Here is a 15,158-nt window from a genome sequence, read left to right as displayed (position 1 = left end):
GGACCCACAGCATAGCTTTAAGTTAAATCTGCATTATTAACATTTTCTTCATCACTTTCTTAAGTCTAGACAATCAACAAATAATAAATCAAATCCTGATTATAACATTTGCCCATTTCCAAGGTATAAATGCTCACACAGAAAATTTAATAGTTGGCTCTTGCTAGCCGGTTCAAGCCAGCTCCAGCACAGCCCTGGATAAAGGAAACTTTGGGAAGACCGAAAGGCAGCTCAAAAGAGAACCTCCCTCCACCTTAATGTAGCAGTCTTCATATATGAGAAGAGCTATCTGTCATATGAAAGAGAAATTAGACTTATCCTACATGTCCCCAGAGGATAGAACTGAGACAGAAGGAACAAGGTAGAAATTGCAATCCAATTTCAGCTCAATCTGAGGGTGAATTTCCTACCAATTAAAACTATATAAAAATGGAGGGGCAGCTAGATGGTGCAGTGAGTAGAGCAACAGCCCTGAAGTCAGGAGGACCTGAGTTCAAATCCGGCCCTAGGCACTTGACAACTTACTAGCTATGTGACCTTGGGCAAGTCACTTACCCCAATTGCCTTGTCTTCCCCCTTCAAAAAAAATGAAATGGGATGCCTCACAAGATAGTGAATTCCCTATCACTAAATGTGCTCAAGCAAAAGCATGATAAACCGTCAGAGGTATGGTATAAGAAATCCATTTATCAAGAAGAAGGTCTCCTCCAGATCCAAGTCCAAGATTTTAAGATGCAAGTCATATGAATGAATATCCTCAGAATAGGCATCTTTCCTAACAAAATATTAGTCAAGGAATGATGTCAGAGAATTGTTATTATTCAGTCATGTCCAACTCTTTGTGACTCCATGGACCATAGCATGCCAATGCTGGCCATGGAGTTTTCTTGGCAAAGATACCAGAGTGGTTTGCCATTTCTTTCTCTAGTGGGTCAAGGCAAATAAAGGTTAAGTGCCTTCCCCAGGGTCACACAACTAGTAAGTGTCTAAGGCTGTATCTGAACCCAGATCTTCCTGACTCTAGGCCCAGTACTCTATCCCCTGAGCCACCTAGCTATTAGAGAATAGGTGTCTCTCATTACAAAAATGGAAAGAATTCTGGAATGACAATAAAGATACAAGTTTGGCCCTAACACTGCAGGCAACCTAAAAACAGCAGTGGAATCACCACCTGAAAAGTAAGATTCATAGACTGCTAAGCCTGAGCTAATGGCCAACATATTGGGCCTGCGAACCACTGTAGACTTGGCTGAGCAAAAATTCCTGAGAGTACTGAAGGAGTCTTGGGGGGAAACAGAGAATAATAAGAAGGAAATGAAATGGCAGAGATCCCTGTCTGGATTCCTTACAGCAGAAGAGAGGTCAAACCTAGAAAGAAAAGGTCCATTTACTCTTTGTTTCAAAACATTTTATGACTGAACCAAACTGATTTAGAAAGAAGATATTATCATGGAAGTACAAGGCAGTTCAAAGACTGCATAGAGATAGATGGGAAATGGTTGGGCTGCCCCTCTGGACATGCTTTCCAAAACAGTGTTTAGTGGGACCTCAATACAAATGAATATGAAACAACTCTGAGGAAGCAAAATTCCAGTTTAGTTCATTTCCTGGAGAAAGTGGAGTGAGGGAGAGGAAGCCAAAGAATTCAGAAACCTATTCAAAAGACCTTGGAAAGAAATGCTGGTGAAAATCTGGGAACATGGATAAATGGGTCCCCATCATAGATCTGTAGCAGGAAAGAGTCTGAGAGTTCTGGTTCAGGGAAGCAACACAGCACAATGGAAGGGGCACTTATTTTTGAGTTGGAGAATCTAGGTTCATATCCCACTTCTGGTGCTTACTACTTATGTGACCTTGGGTGACCTTCCTGGACCTCAGTTTCTTCATCTGTAAAATGAAGGGGTTGGAACAAGGCCTCTGAAGTTCTGTCTATGATATGAAATGTCACTTAGTGCAACCCCATCTCATTTTCCAGCTAATGAAATGGAGGCCCAGGAAGTGACTTGTCCAAAGACAAACAGGTAATAAGTAATCAGAGGTCAGACTTCTTCTATCTCCAGAACCACAGCTCTTAGCACTGTGTTATATTGCCTCCCATTAGGTTAAGGAATGGGCAGCTAGGTAGCACAGTGGGTAGGTGGTGAAGTGAATAGAGTGCTGGGTCTGGAGTCGGGGAGATGTGAGTTCAAATCTGGCCTCAGACACTTACTTAGCTGTGTGACCCTGGGCAAGTCACTTAACCTGTTTGCCTCAGTTTCCTCATCTGTAAAATGAGCTGGAGAAGGAAATGGCGAACCACTCCAGCATCTTTGCCAAGAAAACCCTGCAAGGGGTCACAAAGAGTAGGGACATGACTGAAAATGACTAAACAACAACAAGGTTAAAGAATAAGAAGGTAGATAGTTTCTGGAAACAGCATCCAGAAGGGTGATGATATGAGAGGGAAAAAAAACACTGGGGCTTTGTTGTGAAATGAGCCATTATTGCTGTTGAAGTCAGACTCACATTCAAGGATTGGTCCATTGTCTTCTCTCTTGGGATAAATCCAACGATCCATGTCTCTGTCTCTCCCTCCCCATCCTCTCCTAGGTTCAGAGGAGATAACAGGATTTTCAGAGACCCTAGCAACTAGTAAAGTCTGGGTTTCCCTCCAGGGCTCTGATCTGGCTGTTCACTCACTTTCTGTTCACCCAGCTTTAATTCAGTCAACAATCTGCAAGCATTTATGAAGCATCAACTATGTGAAATATTGTGGTACTTCAACATCTATTTCTCAAGTGCCTACTATGTGCTAAGCACTGTATTAGATGGTGGAAAATTCAAAGAGAAAGTGGAGCTTAACTTCTAGGAGCTTCTAGTTGGGGGAGAGGGGAGGGCAGGTAGAGTGTAAATAGGAGACTATAACATATACAAAAGTAAGTAAATAAAAAGCATATATAAAATGTGTTGTTCAGTCGTTTTATTCGTGTCCAACTCTTTGTGACCCCATTTAGGGTTCTCTTATCAAAGATACTGGAGTGGTTTGCCATTTCCTTCTCCAACTCATTTTACAGGTGAGAAACCTGAGGCAAAGAGGGTTAAGTGACTTGCCCAGGGTCACACAGCTAGTAAGTGTCTAAGGCCAGATTTGAATTCAAGTCTTCCTGACTCCAGGCCTGACATTTTATCTACTGCATCACCTAAATGCAAAGTAATTTCAAGAATGAGTGAGTCTTAATTAAAACCTGGTGGGGAGAGAAGGGGCAGGGCAGGCTTGTGCAAGTAGTGGCACATGATTTGAGCTTTAAAGGAAATAAGGGGGTCTACCAGACTGAGGTGAGGGAAGACATGGAATGCCTCCATCAGTTTTCATATCATCTCTGCACATGTTGCTTGTGTTCAGTTTATCTTGTCAAATGTTCGCTCTCTGGCCAGACTTTGATTCCTCTCCTCACAATTCGGGAAAGTTCTCTGCAAAATAACATATTTCCTAGAACATAAGAAGACCTAGATTCAAGTCCCCTCTGATACATACTTACTGTGTAACATCTCCCTGTTCTAGGCAACTGTTCAAGAGTATTATTTAACCCCGGACCTCACTACACTCCTCTCCCTTCCAATTTGTTTCATTTTTTTCTCATTTAAAGTCAGAAGGGATGTTGGAGATCTGAGTCCAACCCCTTTCTTTTACAGAGGAGGAAACTGACCTCTTGTTGAACCAATTTAACTCTCCACTGTCCTCTCAATAATCACCAATTACACCTTGCCAAACTCAACTCGGATTACTCCTGCCATTCACCTCCTTTGTTCCTACTCCTGTGCTGCTGAATCTAAAAGAAGAAGTAGGGGAACTGGGCTGACTGGAATCACTACTAACTTATGTTATCTAATCTCCACTGGGCCCTCACAAGAGGAAGACAATTCTTCTACTTTCCTAGTTGATTCTCTGCCCCACTCACCACAGCATCTACCGCCCCAAACACTGTCTTCTCTACTGCAGCTTCCCATGTCATTCCTTTCTCCCACCCTCTCAACTAGGAACCTCACCTCATGTATCCCCTCTGAAAAAAAATGAAGCCATTTGCTGAGAGCTCCATCTTCTGTTCTCATTTCACATCCTTGATGTGGTTTGGGGTTGCTGGGAACCCTGAAATGTCAGAGTACAGGGTGAGTCTGCCCAGAAAGAATTTAAACATTCAAGCTTTCTTTCAGTCAAGGTAGCAATATAATGCCAATAGCACCTGAGAGATTCTCTAGTGAATCTGCAACTTGATGGGGGTGAAATTGATACTTATATACCAAAAAAAAAAAAAAAAAAAGACAGTGGGATCTGGATTGGATTAAGGAGTGGTAAACAGCCTGGGGTAGGCCAGGTGAGACAGTGAGTTAAGTGTTTGGGGGTGGGTCAAAAAGGACTATTAAGGTAATCTGAGGTGGGTCAAAAGCCTATGTGTAAAGACTGTGGAGTATCTAGGTGGTCTGGGATGGGCCAGATGCCTCTAGCGTGATCTGGGCTGCTGGAATGTGTGGGAAAATTCAGGAACTGGGCTGCTTTCAAAGACATGGTCTTTTTTAGCGTTCCAGGTCCCATCACCCCATCATCCCCTTGACATCATCCCCTACTGTTTCCTCCACTGTAGTCTCTAGCGAAGAAATGGCCCTTTTTCCTACCAAGGCCAACTCCCCTGTAGGTGCCCTTGATCATCCTTACCCATCTTCTCTAGCAGATTCCCCCCTCTATCATCCTCTCTTTCTCTTCTTTTCAGTCTTTCCCTATTCCCTACAAAGCATATATACATATACATATACATACACATACACGTACACATATTCATATATATATATATATTGTGGAAAATATTATACTATTTTATATCATTTTTGTAATTTCAATAAGACTCAGGGCCTGAACTACTTAACCAGAAGAAAAGCCTGATCCTAACAGTCTCTTTGTTCTCTGAGTAAGCTCAGAGATATCTCTATCTTATGTCAACAAATCCAGATGGAGCGTTCCTTGCTCTGTCCATGGCCATTAAGGGTGAAAACCTTGACCCCAGACACTATCTTGAATTATGTGACTTTTCCTTATCTGAATATTTTATGGGCATATACTATGTTGTGGAATGTTAATGGTAAATTAAACACAGAGATCCTGGGGTTGCAATTCCAATTGACACTTTGTCAACTATCTAATTTGTTGTATTTACAATCTATTCCATTAAGGAAAATCCTCTTCTTGTATCATGGTTAAACATACAAGAGGGTCATAAAAATGAGGTCATACAGGCTTGCTAGCTCTGCTAAAATAACGTATATAAGTTTTCTCATTGCTTTGTTCAGGCAGCCAGAGTTTATACTCTGACTCCTTGTACGTACAAGTAAGCTAGCTCTGCTATGCTTTAAGGGAAAATAATAAACAACATGGATTTTTCTATCACCTAGCTCTGTTGTTTCCTTCAACCAAATTTTCAGGTTTAACAATATACATACATATATACATGCATGAAATGTTTTTTAAAATAATAGTATGTCAGTGTCCTGGTCTGAAATTCTTGGTCTCACATGAATGAAAAAGATCTAATATACTTCCTTGAATTGAAAACAATCAAGTTCAAAAAGAATTCCCTAAAACTAAGAGAATTTATCTTATTTGTGGTGACTCAACTGGGAGTGGAAATGTCTCTATTTCATCCAGTTTAAGAACTGCAACTCCCCTGTTCACCTTTGACCAGGACAAAAAGGTATTGCTTACAGGGAGGGAATAATTGGTTTTGGGAAGGCCATTCTCCCTTGGTACAGCCAATAATGTCGACATTAATATTGTCCCCTTTCAGCAAATCAAAAACACTAAAACCTGAACTTTTTACCTCTTTTATACTGCTGAAGAAATTTTGTCTTTTGTTTTCTGAACAATAAAAAATGTAAGAAAACATTGCCTGAATTAGGAAGAATTCCAATTAGCAGAGCAAGCTTTGCCCATTTGTAACTCCCTCTAGGTAGTAATGGTAGTAAATAAGCTGTCTCTGACAGACTTTTGGCTACAAATACAGACTACTAAGGTGTTTGGTTTTTGTTTTTTCCATTTACTAGTTCCTTCTCTGGTGTCTACAAACACACCCAAATGTCTTCCATTCTTATGCAAGGTACCACCCTCTTTGTTATGTGGACATTTGGGGTGCTGAAAGGGGAAGAAAAGGAAGTTTGTGTGTGGAACAGTGATAAAAATCAGCTGGAGACACAGCCCATCATATAAAAGTGTTTGAGGAAAGAAATAATTTGTTTTAAGAGGACCAGAAAAAGAATGGTCTTTCTCAGCAATAAGGTATACAATACAAGGTATTGTTTTCCATCAGTTCATTTACATATTAAATGTTTTCAGCATTTTGAAGGACTACAAATTTCCAGAGTTCTTTGCAGACTATGGGAAGATTGTTGTGTTATCTCTTTGTGCTATAACAAATAGAAATATAGATTTGGGGAGATTTTCAACATGCATTATATATATATATATATATATATAGAGAGAGAGAGAGAGAGAGAGAGAGAGAGAGAGAGATGAGGCTTTGATTTGAGGCATTAGAAGCCAAAAAGAAGATACCAGATTAACACAAAGTAGGAAGAGGAAGAGAAAAAGAATAAAGAGGAGGAGAAGGAGCAAGAGGAGGAGGACAAAGAGAAGAAGGAGGAGGAGGAGGAAAAGAAGGAGAAGTAAAAGAGGAAGAGGAGGAAGAGGAAGAGGAAGAAGAAAAGAAGAAGAAAAAGAAAAGAAGTATCCGAAGCTAAAGAGAGGAAGTATTTGATTGGTGGAGAGTATTGGCTGGTAGCCAGCTGGAGGAAAGCAGAAACCTCCCTGTGTTAGAAGAGCTTATTGAGCTTATTGCCCTTTAGGACCATAGCCTGAAAGGGGAAATCTCACAGTGGTGCCTGTATTGTTTTTTACCATTCTCTCCAGCTTAAGAGAGAAGTAAGAGGTAAAAGACAGGATTTACAATTGTGCTGGAAGATATGAAGTTATTTTTTTGTTGTTGTTAAAAAAGAACTCAAGCCTTCCTCAGCAAGGGTAGCTGTGTCCTGGAAGAGCTTGGCACCGCTCCAGTGACCCATGGATAGTAGAGAAGAGGTTTTTCCTAGAAGGACAACTGTGAAGACCAGATGGGGAGCAGATAGATAAATAGCAAGGAAGTTTTTTGCCCAGCAGGTGACATGTGGCTTAAACTGTTCCATAAAGATATCAGAGAGTTTTCCCCAGCTCAGGGGTTTCCCTACTCATGTGACCCAATGCTCAGTTTCTTTAAATGTATGTCCACTCCCACACCCACCAGACATCTTGTACATCAGTGGGAAAGTACAGTCCAGGTTTTTGTGTAGGCTGTAATGTTTTGATTTTTTTCCTACTTTTGTCTTATTTTGAGTAAATGTAACGGCCATTTGGCCTTTTGCCTTTTAATGAATAAATGTTATAATTATTCTTGCTTTCATCTTATTGAGTAAATGTTTCATGTTTAAGAGTCAGTAGTATCATTGTGACTGATTTTTATAGATGGGAAGCATACTTGTTGGGAGTCAGGAGTTAGAGTGGCAAGGAATAGAAGTATATCAACCTCTCCCATGATATTGTTGCTTCTTTTTCCACAACATCTCTTCGATATACACCCTTGTCTCTACTCCCAGAGAGATTTCGTCTAGATACAGTTTAGTCTTGTAAAGTTGTCTACATTCAGAAGTAGTTAAATTATCTGTACTCAAAGACTATTGGATAAGAGAGAATTGTGACAATCTAGAGAAATCTATCCCTCCCATATTAACTAGCAAATAACTGAAAACAGTCACAGAAACACCAATGATAAGGAAATATGAAAAGACTCAGAAGCAAGCCCCTCCATCCAGTCTAGAAGTGCAAAGGACAGAGCCAGCTCCTGACTGAGGATCATGCAAACAAGATAAAAAGACTAGTCACGACTGAACCATAAGGGGCCACCAAGAGACTGAGATAAAAGCCAGGGATTAAGGATTAAAGCAAAGGGTGGAACCTAATATCAGAAACAAAAAATTAAAAATTAAAAAAAGAATTTAAACCCAATACCAGCTACCCTATCCAGACCAGCAGTGATATGGAGATTATGGTGAGATTAAGAGACATACAAAAGGTAAACCCAGAAGGGGGAAAATAACCCCACAACTGCAAACAGAGCCTGAGAGGGGAAAAAGTATTACTTGACCACAAAGACTACAAAAGTGAATAGAAGAAATGAAACGAAAGATGCAAAACGAAATAAGAAACGAAATGAGAGTTTGAGGAAGAAAATATTGATTGATTGGTTAATTGATGTTTATTGAGTTGAATTTTTTGTTCTCTGCATTCAGGGATCATTTCCATAGTAGTCCCAAGTGAAACACTTCCATCCCTCTGCTGAAGTCACATCCTACAGCTTGGGAAGCATTGCAAGGTGATGCTATCCTTCGGCATAAGAGAAATGCTTTCTCTCTGTGTTTGAAGCAAGAAAATATGAAAATGGGATGGTTCATAGGTTGAAACTGAGCAAGGAGGAAGGAAGTGGCAAAGAACTATGGGATGTCAGAGTTTTCTACGTCAATCCAACTCCCTCACTTACCTATAACCTAGAGGGAGGAAATAACTTCTCTAAGGTCATAGAGCTCCGAAGCAGCAACTCTGATGACGTCTTGTGTCTTTCAACCCAGGTCTCTTTAATATGTGATCTGAACATTAAGATGTGTGTGTGCATGTGTTGTTGTTTAGTTGTACCCAAATCTTTGTGATGCCATGGACTTGTCCGTGGGGTTTTCTTGGCAAAGATACTGGAGTGGGTTGCCATTCCTTCTCCAGTGTGTCCCCATTTTACAGATGAGGAACTGAGGTGAATAAAGGTTAAAGACTAGCCCGGGGTCCCATAGTTATAAGTGTCTGAGGCTGGATTTGAACTCAGCTCTTTCCAACTCCAGGCCAGGGATCTATATGGACACCACCTAGCTGCTACCATATATGTGTATCATACACATCTGTGCATATGGAATAGAGACATAGCATCTTCTAAAGCACTGAGCTCTAAAATAACAAAGGGAGTTGGTACCTTGTGGTCCTAAATGCTATGATACTCCTATTTCTTCTCCCACCTAAAAGCAACCCTGCTTCTCACATGCCATGAGTAACTAAACTCTAGTTGACTCACCCCAGCTATTCTGAAAGAGAGTTACCATGACTCTAGCTGGAATGAGTCCAGGACACACTGAGCCAGAGACTGTCCCCCGAAAGCCGGTCTGAAGAAACAAAAACTCTTTCACACTGATTTGGACAGAGAAAAAATAGCTGAGTTTCAGCACAGGAAAGACCACAGATGGAACGGTCAAGAGTGGTCTCACTCCAGGGAGGCCAGATCTGTATCCCCCTCTTCCCCTCCTCCATCCACGACGCTTTGGGCAAGCCTTGCAATTCATCCATTTAGATGCAATAATCCTTTTGCTTTCAAGTAGCTCTTAGGGAATAAACCAAATAAACAAACAGAGCAGCCACTGTGAAAGCAGGGTGTGAGATGCCAGAGCAAAATCACCTTTATTAGCCAGCTAACAAAAGCACTCCTGTGTATTTCAGTATCCATTTTGAACAGTGTCCAGAAGCAAAATATGATACAGGAGACATCCCGAGAACAGAGACCATGACACCCATTGAAATATTGAAATGATGAGGAGTTGGGACCTTCAAGAAAACCCAGCCTTAGGGACTTATTTAGAGTAAATCTTTCAAAACTTTTTATTTTTTAGCCTTCCCCAGAAGTGGGGTCAAGACCAAGGACCTCGTGCCACACCCCAAAAGAGCATTTTTCATCCAACAGACACCCTGAAATAAAGGATCCTGAAGCTTCTCCAAGCAGCCTGACTTCAGTACCGGCCCCCAGGGCAAGGCACACATACCATACGTGGTGCCGTGCGGGGCACACTGGGGCTGCAGGAGGCAGCTGTGGGGCAGGGGAGGCAGGGCTTGCAGGGTGAGAAATCAGGAGTACAGGGGTTACAGGGGAGCCTAAAGCAAAGAAAAAAATAGAAGAAAGTGCCATTATTCAAAGATTCCTTTTCAAAACTCAAATCAATAACTTAGAAGAAGAGAAAGGCAGAACTTTGTAAAGGGTATTCAGGACCAAATGTACAGTTGCCTGTCCCTCAATGACACTTACTTGCAGTCTTCACTCTCCAGTAAGCCCCGGTATGTGGCTATTTCACATTCCAGTCGGGCCTTAACGTCCAAAAGGACTTTATATTCCTGGTTCTGGCGTTCGAGATCAGAGCGGATGTCAGCCAGCTGGGACTCGATGCTCCCAATCATGCACTGCATCTGGGACAGCTGGGAGCTATAGCGACCTTCCGTTTCTGCCAAGGTTGATTCCAAAGCATCTCTCTAGGGAAGGAGAAGAAAGATGAGTTTAAGCGAAGCTACCATTTATGTGGCTTTGATGGTGATTTTGTTCATTCCCATTTGAAAAGCATTGTTCATACAACTCAATTCAATTAAGTCCCTGCTATGTGAGAAGCAGTGTAGTAGTGCCTTAAGGGCTGGTTTTGGAGTTAGAAAATCCTGGGTTCAAGTTCTGACACAAACTAAATATGTGGCCTGTGAAAGTCACTCAACCTCACAGTGCCTCAAGGAAACTCTGTAATGCTATCAATTATAAAAGAGTCCCTGATCTGCACCAGTGGATGGTTTGCATATTAATGGTCTGGAGGGACCCTGGTTCCAGGTGCAATTGTTTATGTGCTGGCTGCTGGGGAAGAGGCAAAGCTTTGTCTTAAGATTCACTTAGAAGGACTGAAGCCATCCCAAAAATGTATTTGTCATAGTGGAATAGGTGTGATTTCACTTGCATATGGAGCTCCACATAAAAAACTCCCTCTAGAAAGGAAAATTGACACTTTGTTTTCCACTTATTTATAGTCTTAGAGAATTCCTGGAGCATTGAAAGGTGAAGAATTTCCCCAGAGTCATTCAGCAGCATGAGTCAGAAATGGGTCTTGAACCCAGGTCTTCCTGGCTTCAAGGCTTCCCCCCTCCCCCAATCTCCTATGCCTTGCTCTCTCATTTGGTACAGACTAAGCAAATTTCCCCATGGCTGAAGTTCCAGAATCTAGAAAGGGAAAATCTGGGAGAGTGAGAGGACCTGGCAACTCACCTGGCCAGGCCACAATAGAATGAGTTTGCCAAACAATGAGACACTGGCAAGGTCGCACTAAGTTGGCACATGCTAGATTGGAAATCCAAATAAGCATCTCGTTTGAGATCAGTCCATTATTCTCTATGTGTCACCAACCCCTGTGACCTAGACGGTATCTCATCTGTTTCCTGACATCTGTGAGTAACTAGTAATTACTCATAAGCTTTATCTGTTCACCTACATAAACACAGAAGCCATTGCTGGGACTTGTCTATTGCTCCTGGGTCTTGAGTCTACAATCATTCTGTATTTTATACAAGATTTAAGATTTGGGCTCAGGGTGCCATCCACATTCCTTTGCATGGGGCCCTTCACTCCCAGAGAAGCCCAAATCCTGGGATATTTACTGCATTTTGTACATGGCAAAGAATTGAGGGGTGGGGGAGGGAACACTTATTATCTGTGCAGCTAGATTTTAAAGGGTCTCAGGGGTGCTGCTCACCAGGCTGTTCTGGGCCTGCAGCTCGATCTCCAGGGAGTTGACTGTGCGTCTCAGCTCAATGATCTCTGACTGGCAGTTCTGCAGCTGTTCTGAGCTGGATACCACCTGTTGATTCAGCTCCTCTGTCTGAAACACCACCACCATCCCCCAAAAAAATGACTGAGTCAAGAGCCAATCACTTGGCACCAGAGGTGCTGAGAGGCCAGAGCTGCCAATAAGTGGTCTATCCCCTACCTGGGTGTTGAACCAATCCTCAGCATCCCGGCGGTTGTTCTCCACCAATGTCTCATACTGACACCTCATGTCATCCAGCACACGGTTCAGGTCAACAGGAGGGGCACAGTCCACCTCTATATTGAGACGATCTCCAAGCTGACAGCGCAGCACATTCACTTCCTACAGGGAAAAATAAGTATAAGCCAAAGATCTCACGGATTCTCACTAATCCAGCCTCAAAGGTTGGTCTTTACCTCCTCATGATTCTTCTTGAGACAGAGTAGCTCCTCCTTCAGGGACTCCACCTGGGCCTCCAGGTCAGCCTTGCACAGGGTTAAGTCATCCAGGATCCTGCGCAGACCATTGATGTCGGCCTCTACCAGCTGGCGCAGGGATACCTCTGTCTCATACCTATGTACATAAAGTAGTCCCAGGAATCCACCAGCTAAGTGATGCAAGATAAAATGCCTATTTTATAGACCTAGATGTGCAATGGACCTCAGAGACCACCTTCCTCGCTTTACAGACTAGGAAACAGAGGCCCAGAAAAGATAATCTGTCCAAGAGCATACAAGTAACTTCAGAGACAGGATTTGAATCCAGATCTTCTGAATCCAGCCACTTGGCTCTTCTCCCTTTGCCATCTTGCCTCCAATTTGGAGATCAAAAATCAGTACACTTCCACTTGTAGTGGTGGTATTTCATAGGCTCATACATCTAAGGTGAGAAGGGATCCCAGACACTATTTAAACTGAAGACTCTTAACCTTTCTTTGTGTCATGGACCCCGTTAGCAAGCTGGTGAAACCTATGGATTCATTCTCAGAAAAATGTTTTTAAATGCATCAAATAAAATGCATAGGATTAACTATTGAAATAAATATATTTTTAATAAATACAGTTTATTGAAAAAATCTATTTTTTCCCATCCAAGTTCACAGGCCTCCTGAAATTTATCCATGGACTATCTAAGGATCCCAATTTAAGACTTGTTCATCTAATCCAACCTCCACATTTTACAGGGCACAACACAGCTGAGTCTTTTCTTAAGAACACATGGATAGTAAAGATCAGAGGCAAGATTTAAACCCAGATCCTCTAACTCCAAAGCCAATAGACTTTCCACTACACCCGTCCCAAGTTTCCATCCAAAACACTTAGTTGCAGCATTATTAGTATCCTGGTTCTAATAGGAAGGTGGGAGGATGTCTAGGGAGAAGGCCAGTTCCCTGACTCTTCCAGAAAACTTACTTGGTTCTGAAATCATCAGCAGCCAGCTTGGCATTGTCAATCTGTACCACCAGCCTGGCATTCTCCGCCTTGGTACACAGAGTCTGGAAACAAAAGGGCAGAATAAATTAGTGAATGAATGAATGAGCCTCAGAAATGCTGTGGGGTAGAAGCCAGATGGAAATGGATCAGGTTCCTTCTGGGGCATTTCATTCCAGGCTCCTGGAGAACAAGATCTTCATCTAACTCAAAGGCAAGAGTCTAAGTGTCCCCCAGAATCTGATTTTTTTTTCTGGCTGCATATCTCTCTTGCTAGCCATAATTTCAAGGAACACAGGCTGAGGAGAGAAAGAGAGAGAGAGAGATCGAGAGAGAGAGAGACTTCTTTATAGAGGCAATGTACTACAATAGAAAGGGTGTCATGTTTAGTGAGGACCTAAGTTCAAATTCTGGATCTGATGCTTACCTGTTTAAAAGCAACCAAGTGGTACAGTGTTCACAGCGTTGGGCCTAGAGTCAGAAAAACCTGAATTCAAACTGGGGCTCAGACACTTACTAGCTGTGTGACCTTAGGCAAGTCATTTAACCTGTCTCCCTCTGTTTCTTCAGCTGTAAAATGGGGCTAATAATAGCACCTACTTCCCAGGGTTGTTGTGAGGATTAAATAAGATAATATTGTAAAGTACTTGGCACAGTGTCTGGCACACAGTAGGCACTTAATACATGTTTATATCCTTCCTTTCTTCTTTCTATTATTTCTTCCTTCCTTCCTTCTTTCCTTCCTTCCTTCCTTCTTTCCTTCCTTCCTCCCTTCCTCCCTTTTTTCTTTCCTTCTTTCCTTTTTTTCCCTGCCTTCCTTTCTTCTACTTACTATCTGTGGGACTTTAGGCAAATTACTAATCTTGTTGCTCAGTCATTTCAATCATGTCCAACTCTTTGTGACTCCATTTGGGGTTTTCTTGGCAAAGATACTAGAGTGGTTTGCCATTTCCTTTCCCAGCTCATTTTACAGATGAGGAAACTGAGGCAAAGTCAAGTGATTTGCCCAGGGTCACACAGCTAGTAAGGGTCTGAGGCTGGATTTGAACTCATGAGGATGAGTCTTCCTGATTCTAAGTCCAATGTGCAATGGACTTCAGTTTCCTTATCAGTAAAAATGAAGAAGTTGGACTATGGTCCTTTCCAGCTCTAAATCTAGGGTTCCATGACCTCAAGTCATGTGTGCATGCCCTTCCTGGTCTGAGTGAAGATTGGGAGGAAATCTGTTGTGTGGTATCTCCTGGGTCACCAGAAGACGTCAAATCCAACCTGTATGGAAGCAGATCTCCAAGGTATAGTGATAGCATATTGGTGTCTGGACTCTTACCTTCTTCTGGAGCTCCTCAATGGTCCTAAAATAAGACTGATAGTCAGGGCACATGTAAGGGACTTGCTGCTCACACCATTCTCGGATCCTGCCCTCCAGGTCCGCATTCTCCCGCTCCAGCTGGCGCACCTTCTCCAAGTAGTTGGCCAGGCGGTCATTCAAAAACTGCATGGTCTCCTTCTCATTGCCATTTAGGATGCCCTCACCAAACCAGCCTCCAATCCCAGAATAACTGGAAGAGAACCCACTAGTAGGAGGGCAGAAAGCAGGCAACCAGCTAGCGGTCCTACACCTGGGTCTGCTTAGGCCAACAGAGCAGGTTGAGAAGCTCCGACCCCCATGAGAGAGACTTGGGAGCTTACAGGAGCTGCTAGAGTATACTGTGGATACTCGTGTGGATCCCCCACTTGCCCCATACAGACCCTTGAGAGAGCCAGAAGAGAAGGCAGTTTTGTGGCCCTGGGAAGCCATTGTACATGCACGATGTTGCTTGTGGATCAGGGTAAGCAAGTCCCCCAGATCCTGAAAGCCCTTACCTGGCTCTGACTCTTATATCCCCATACCAGTGGGCGTTGGCATGTTACAAAGAGTTTTCTCCTCATTAAAGTTAATGCTAAATTTCTACCAGAACATCTCATTAGTCTGTTATTTAGCCGCTCGTGAATATTGCCTTGCCTCATAAAAAACACTCTCCGTTTGGTCGACTG

The 15,158-nt window shown here is 42.5% G+C and overlaps 1 protein-coding gene across 1 annotated transcript; it reads right to left on the bottom strand.

Annotated features, from left to right (window-relative positions):
• Positions 1-9,873: 9,873 nt before the first annotated feature.
• KRT35 (keratin 35) lies at positions 9,874-14,922 on the bottom strand. Its single transcript, XM_036754675.1, has 7 exons — positions 14,452-14,922; positions 13,107-13,189; positions 12,111-12,267; positions 11,875-12,036; positions 11,641-11,766; positions 10,167-10,387; positions 9,874-10,015 (listed from the first exon to the last, which is right to left on the bottom strand). The coding sequence occupies exons 1-7, from the start codon at positions 14,920-14,922 to the stop codon at positions 9,874-9,876; spliced, it is 1,362 nt and encodes a 453-aa protein (XP_036610570.1).
• Between the last annotated feature and the right edge of the window lie 236 nt (positions 14,923-15,158).

This window comes from Trichosurus vulpecula, chromosome 4 (genome assembly GCF_011100635.1).
Source record: "Trichosurus vulpecula isolate mTriVul1 chromosome 4, mTriVul1.pri, whole genome shotgun sequence".
Taxonomy (NCBI): domain Eukaryota; kingdom Metazoa; phylum Chordata; class Mammalia; order Diprotodontia; family Phalangeridae; genus Trichosurus; species Trichosurus vulpecula.
The sequence above is the reverse complement of the archived record's forward strand: the minus strand, read 5'-3'. Positions and strand labels throughout refer to the sequence as shown.

Coding starts and splice junctions, on each gene's coding strand:
- KRT35 (XM_036754675.1), bottom strand. CDS start 14,922: ATGGCTTCCCAGGGCCACAAAACTGCCTTCTCTTCTGGCTCTCTCAAG. Junction 13,190..14,451: donor TTGAGGAGCTCCAGAAGAAG/GTAAGAGTCCAG, acceptor TTTTGTTTCCAG/ACTCTGTGTACCAAGGCGGA. Junction 10,388..11,640: donor TGCAGGCCCAGAACAGCCTG/GTGAGCAGCACC, acceptor CTCCTTCCCTAG/AGAGATGCTTTGGAATCAAC.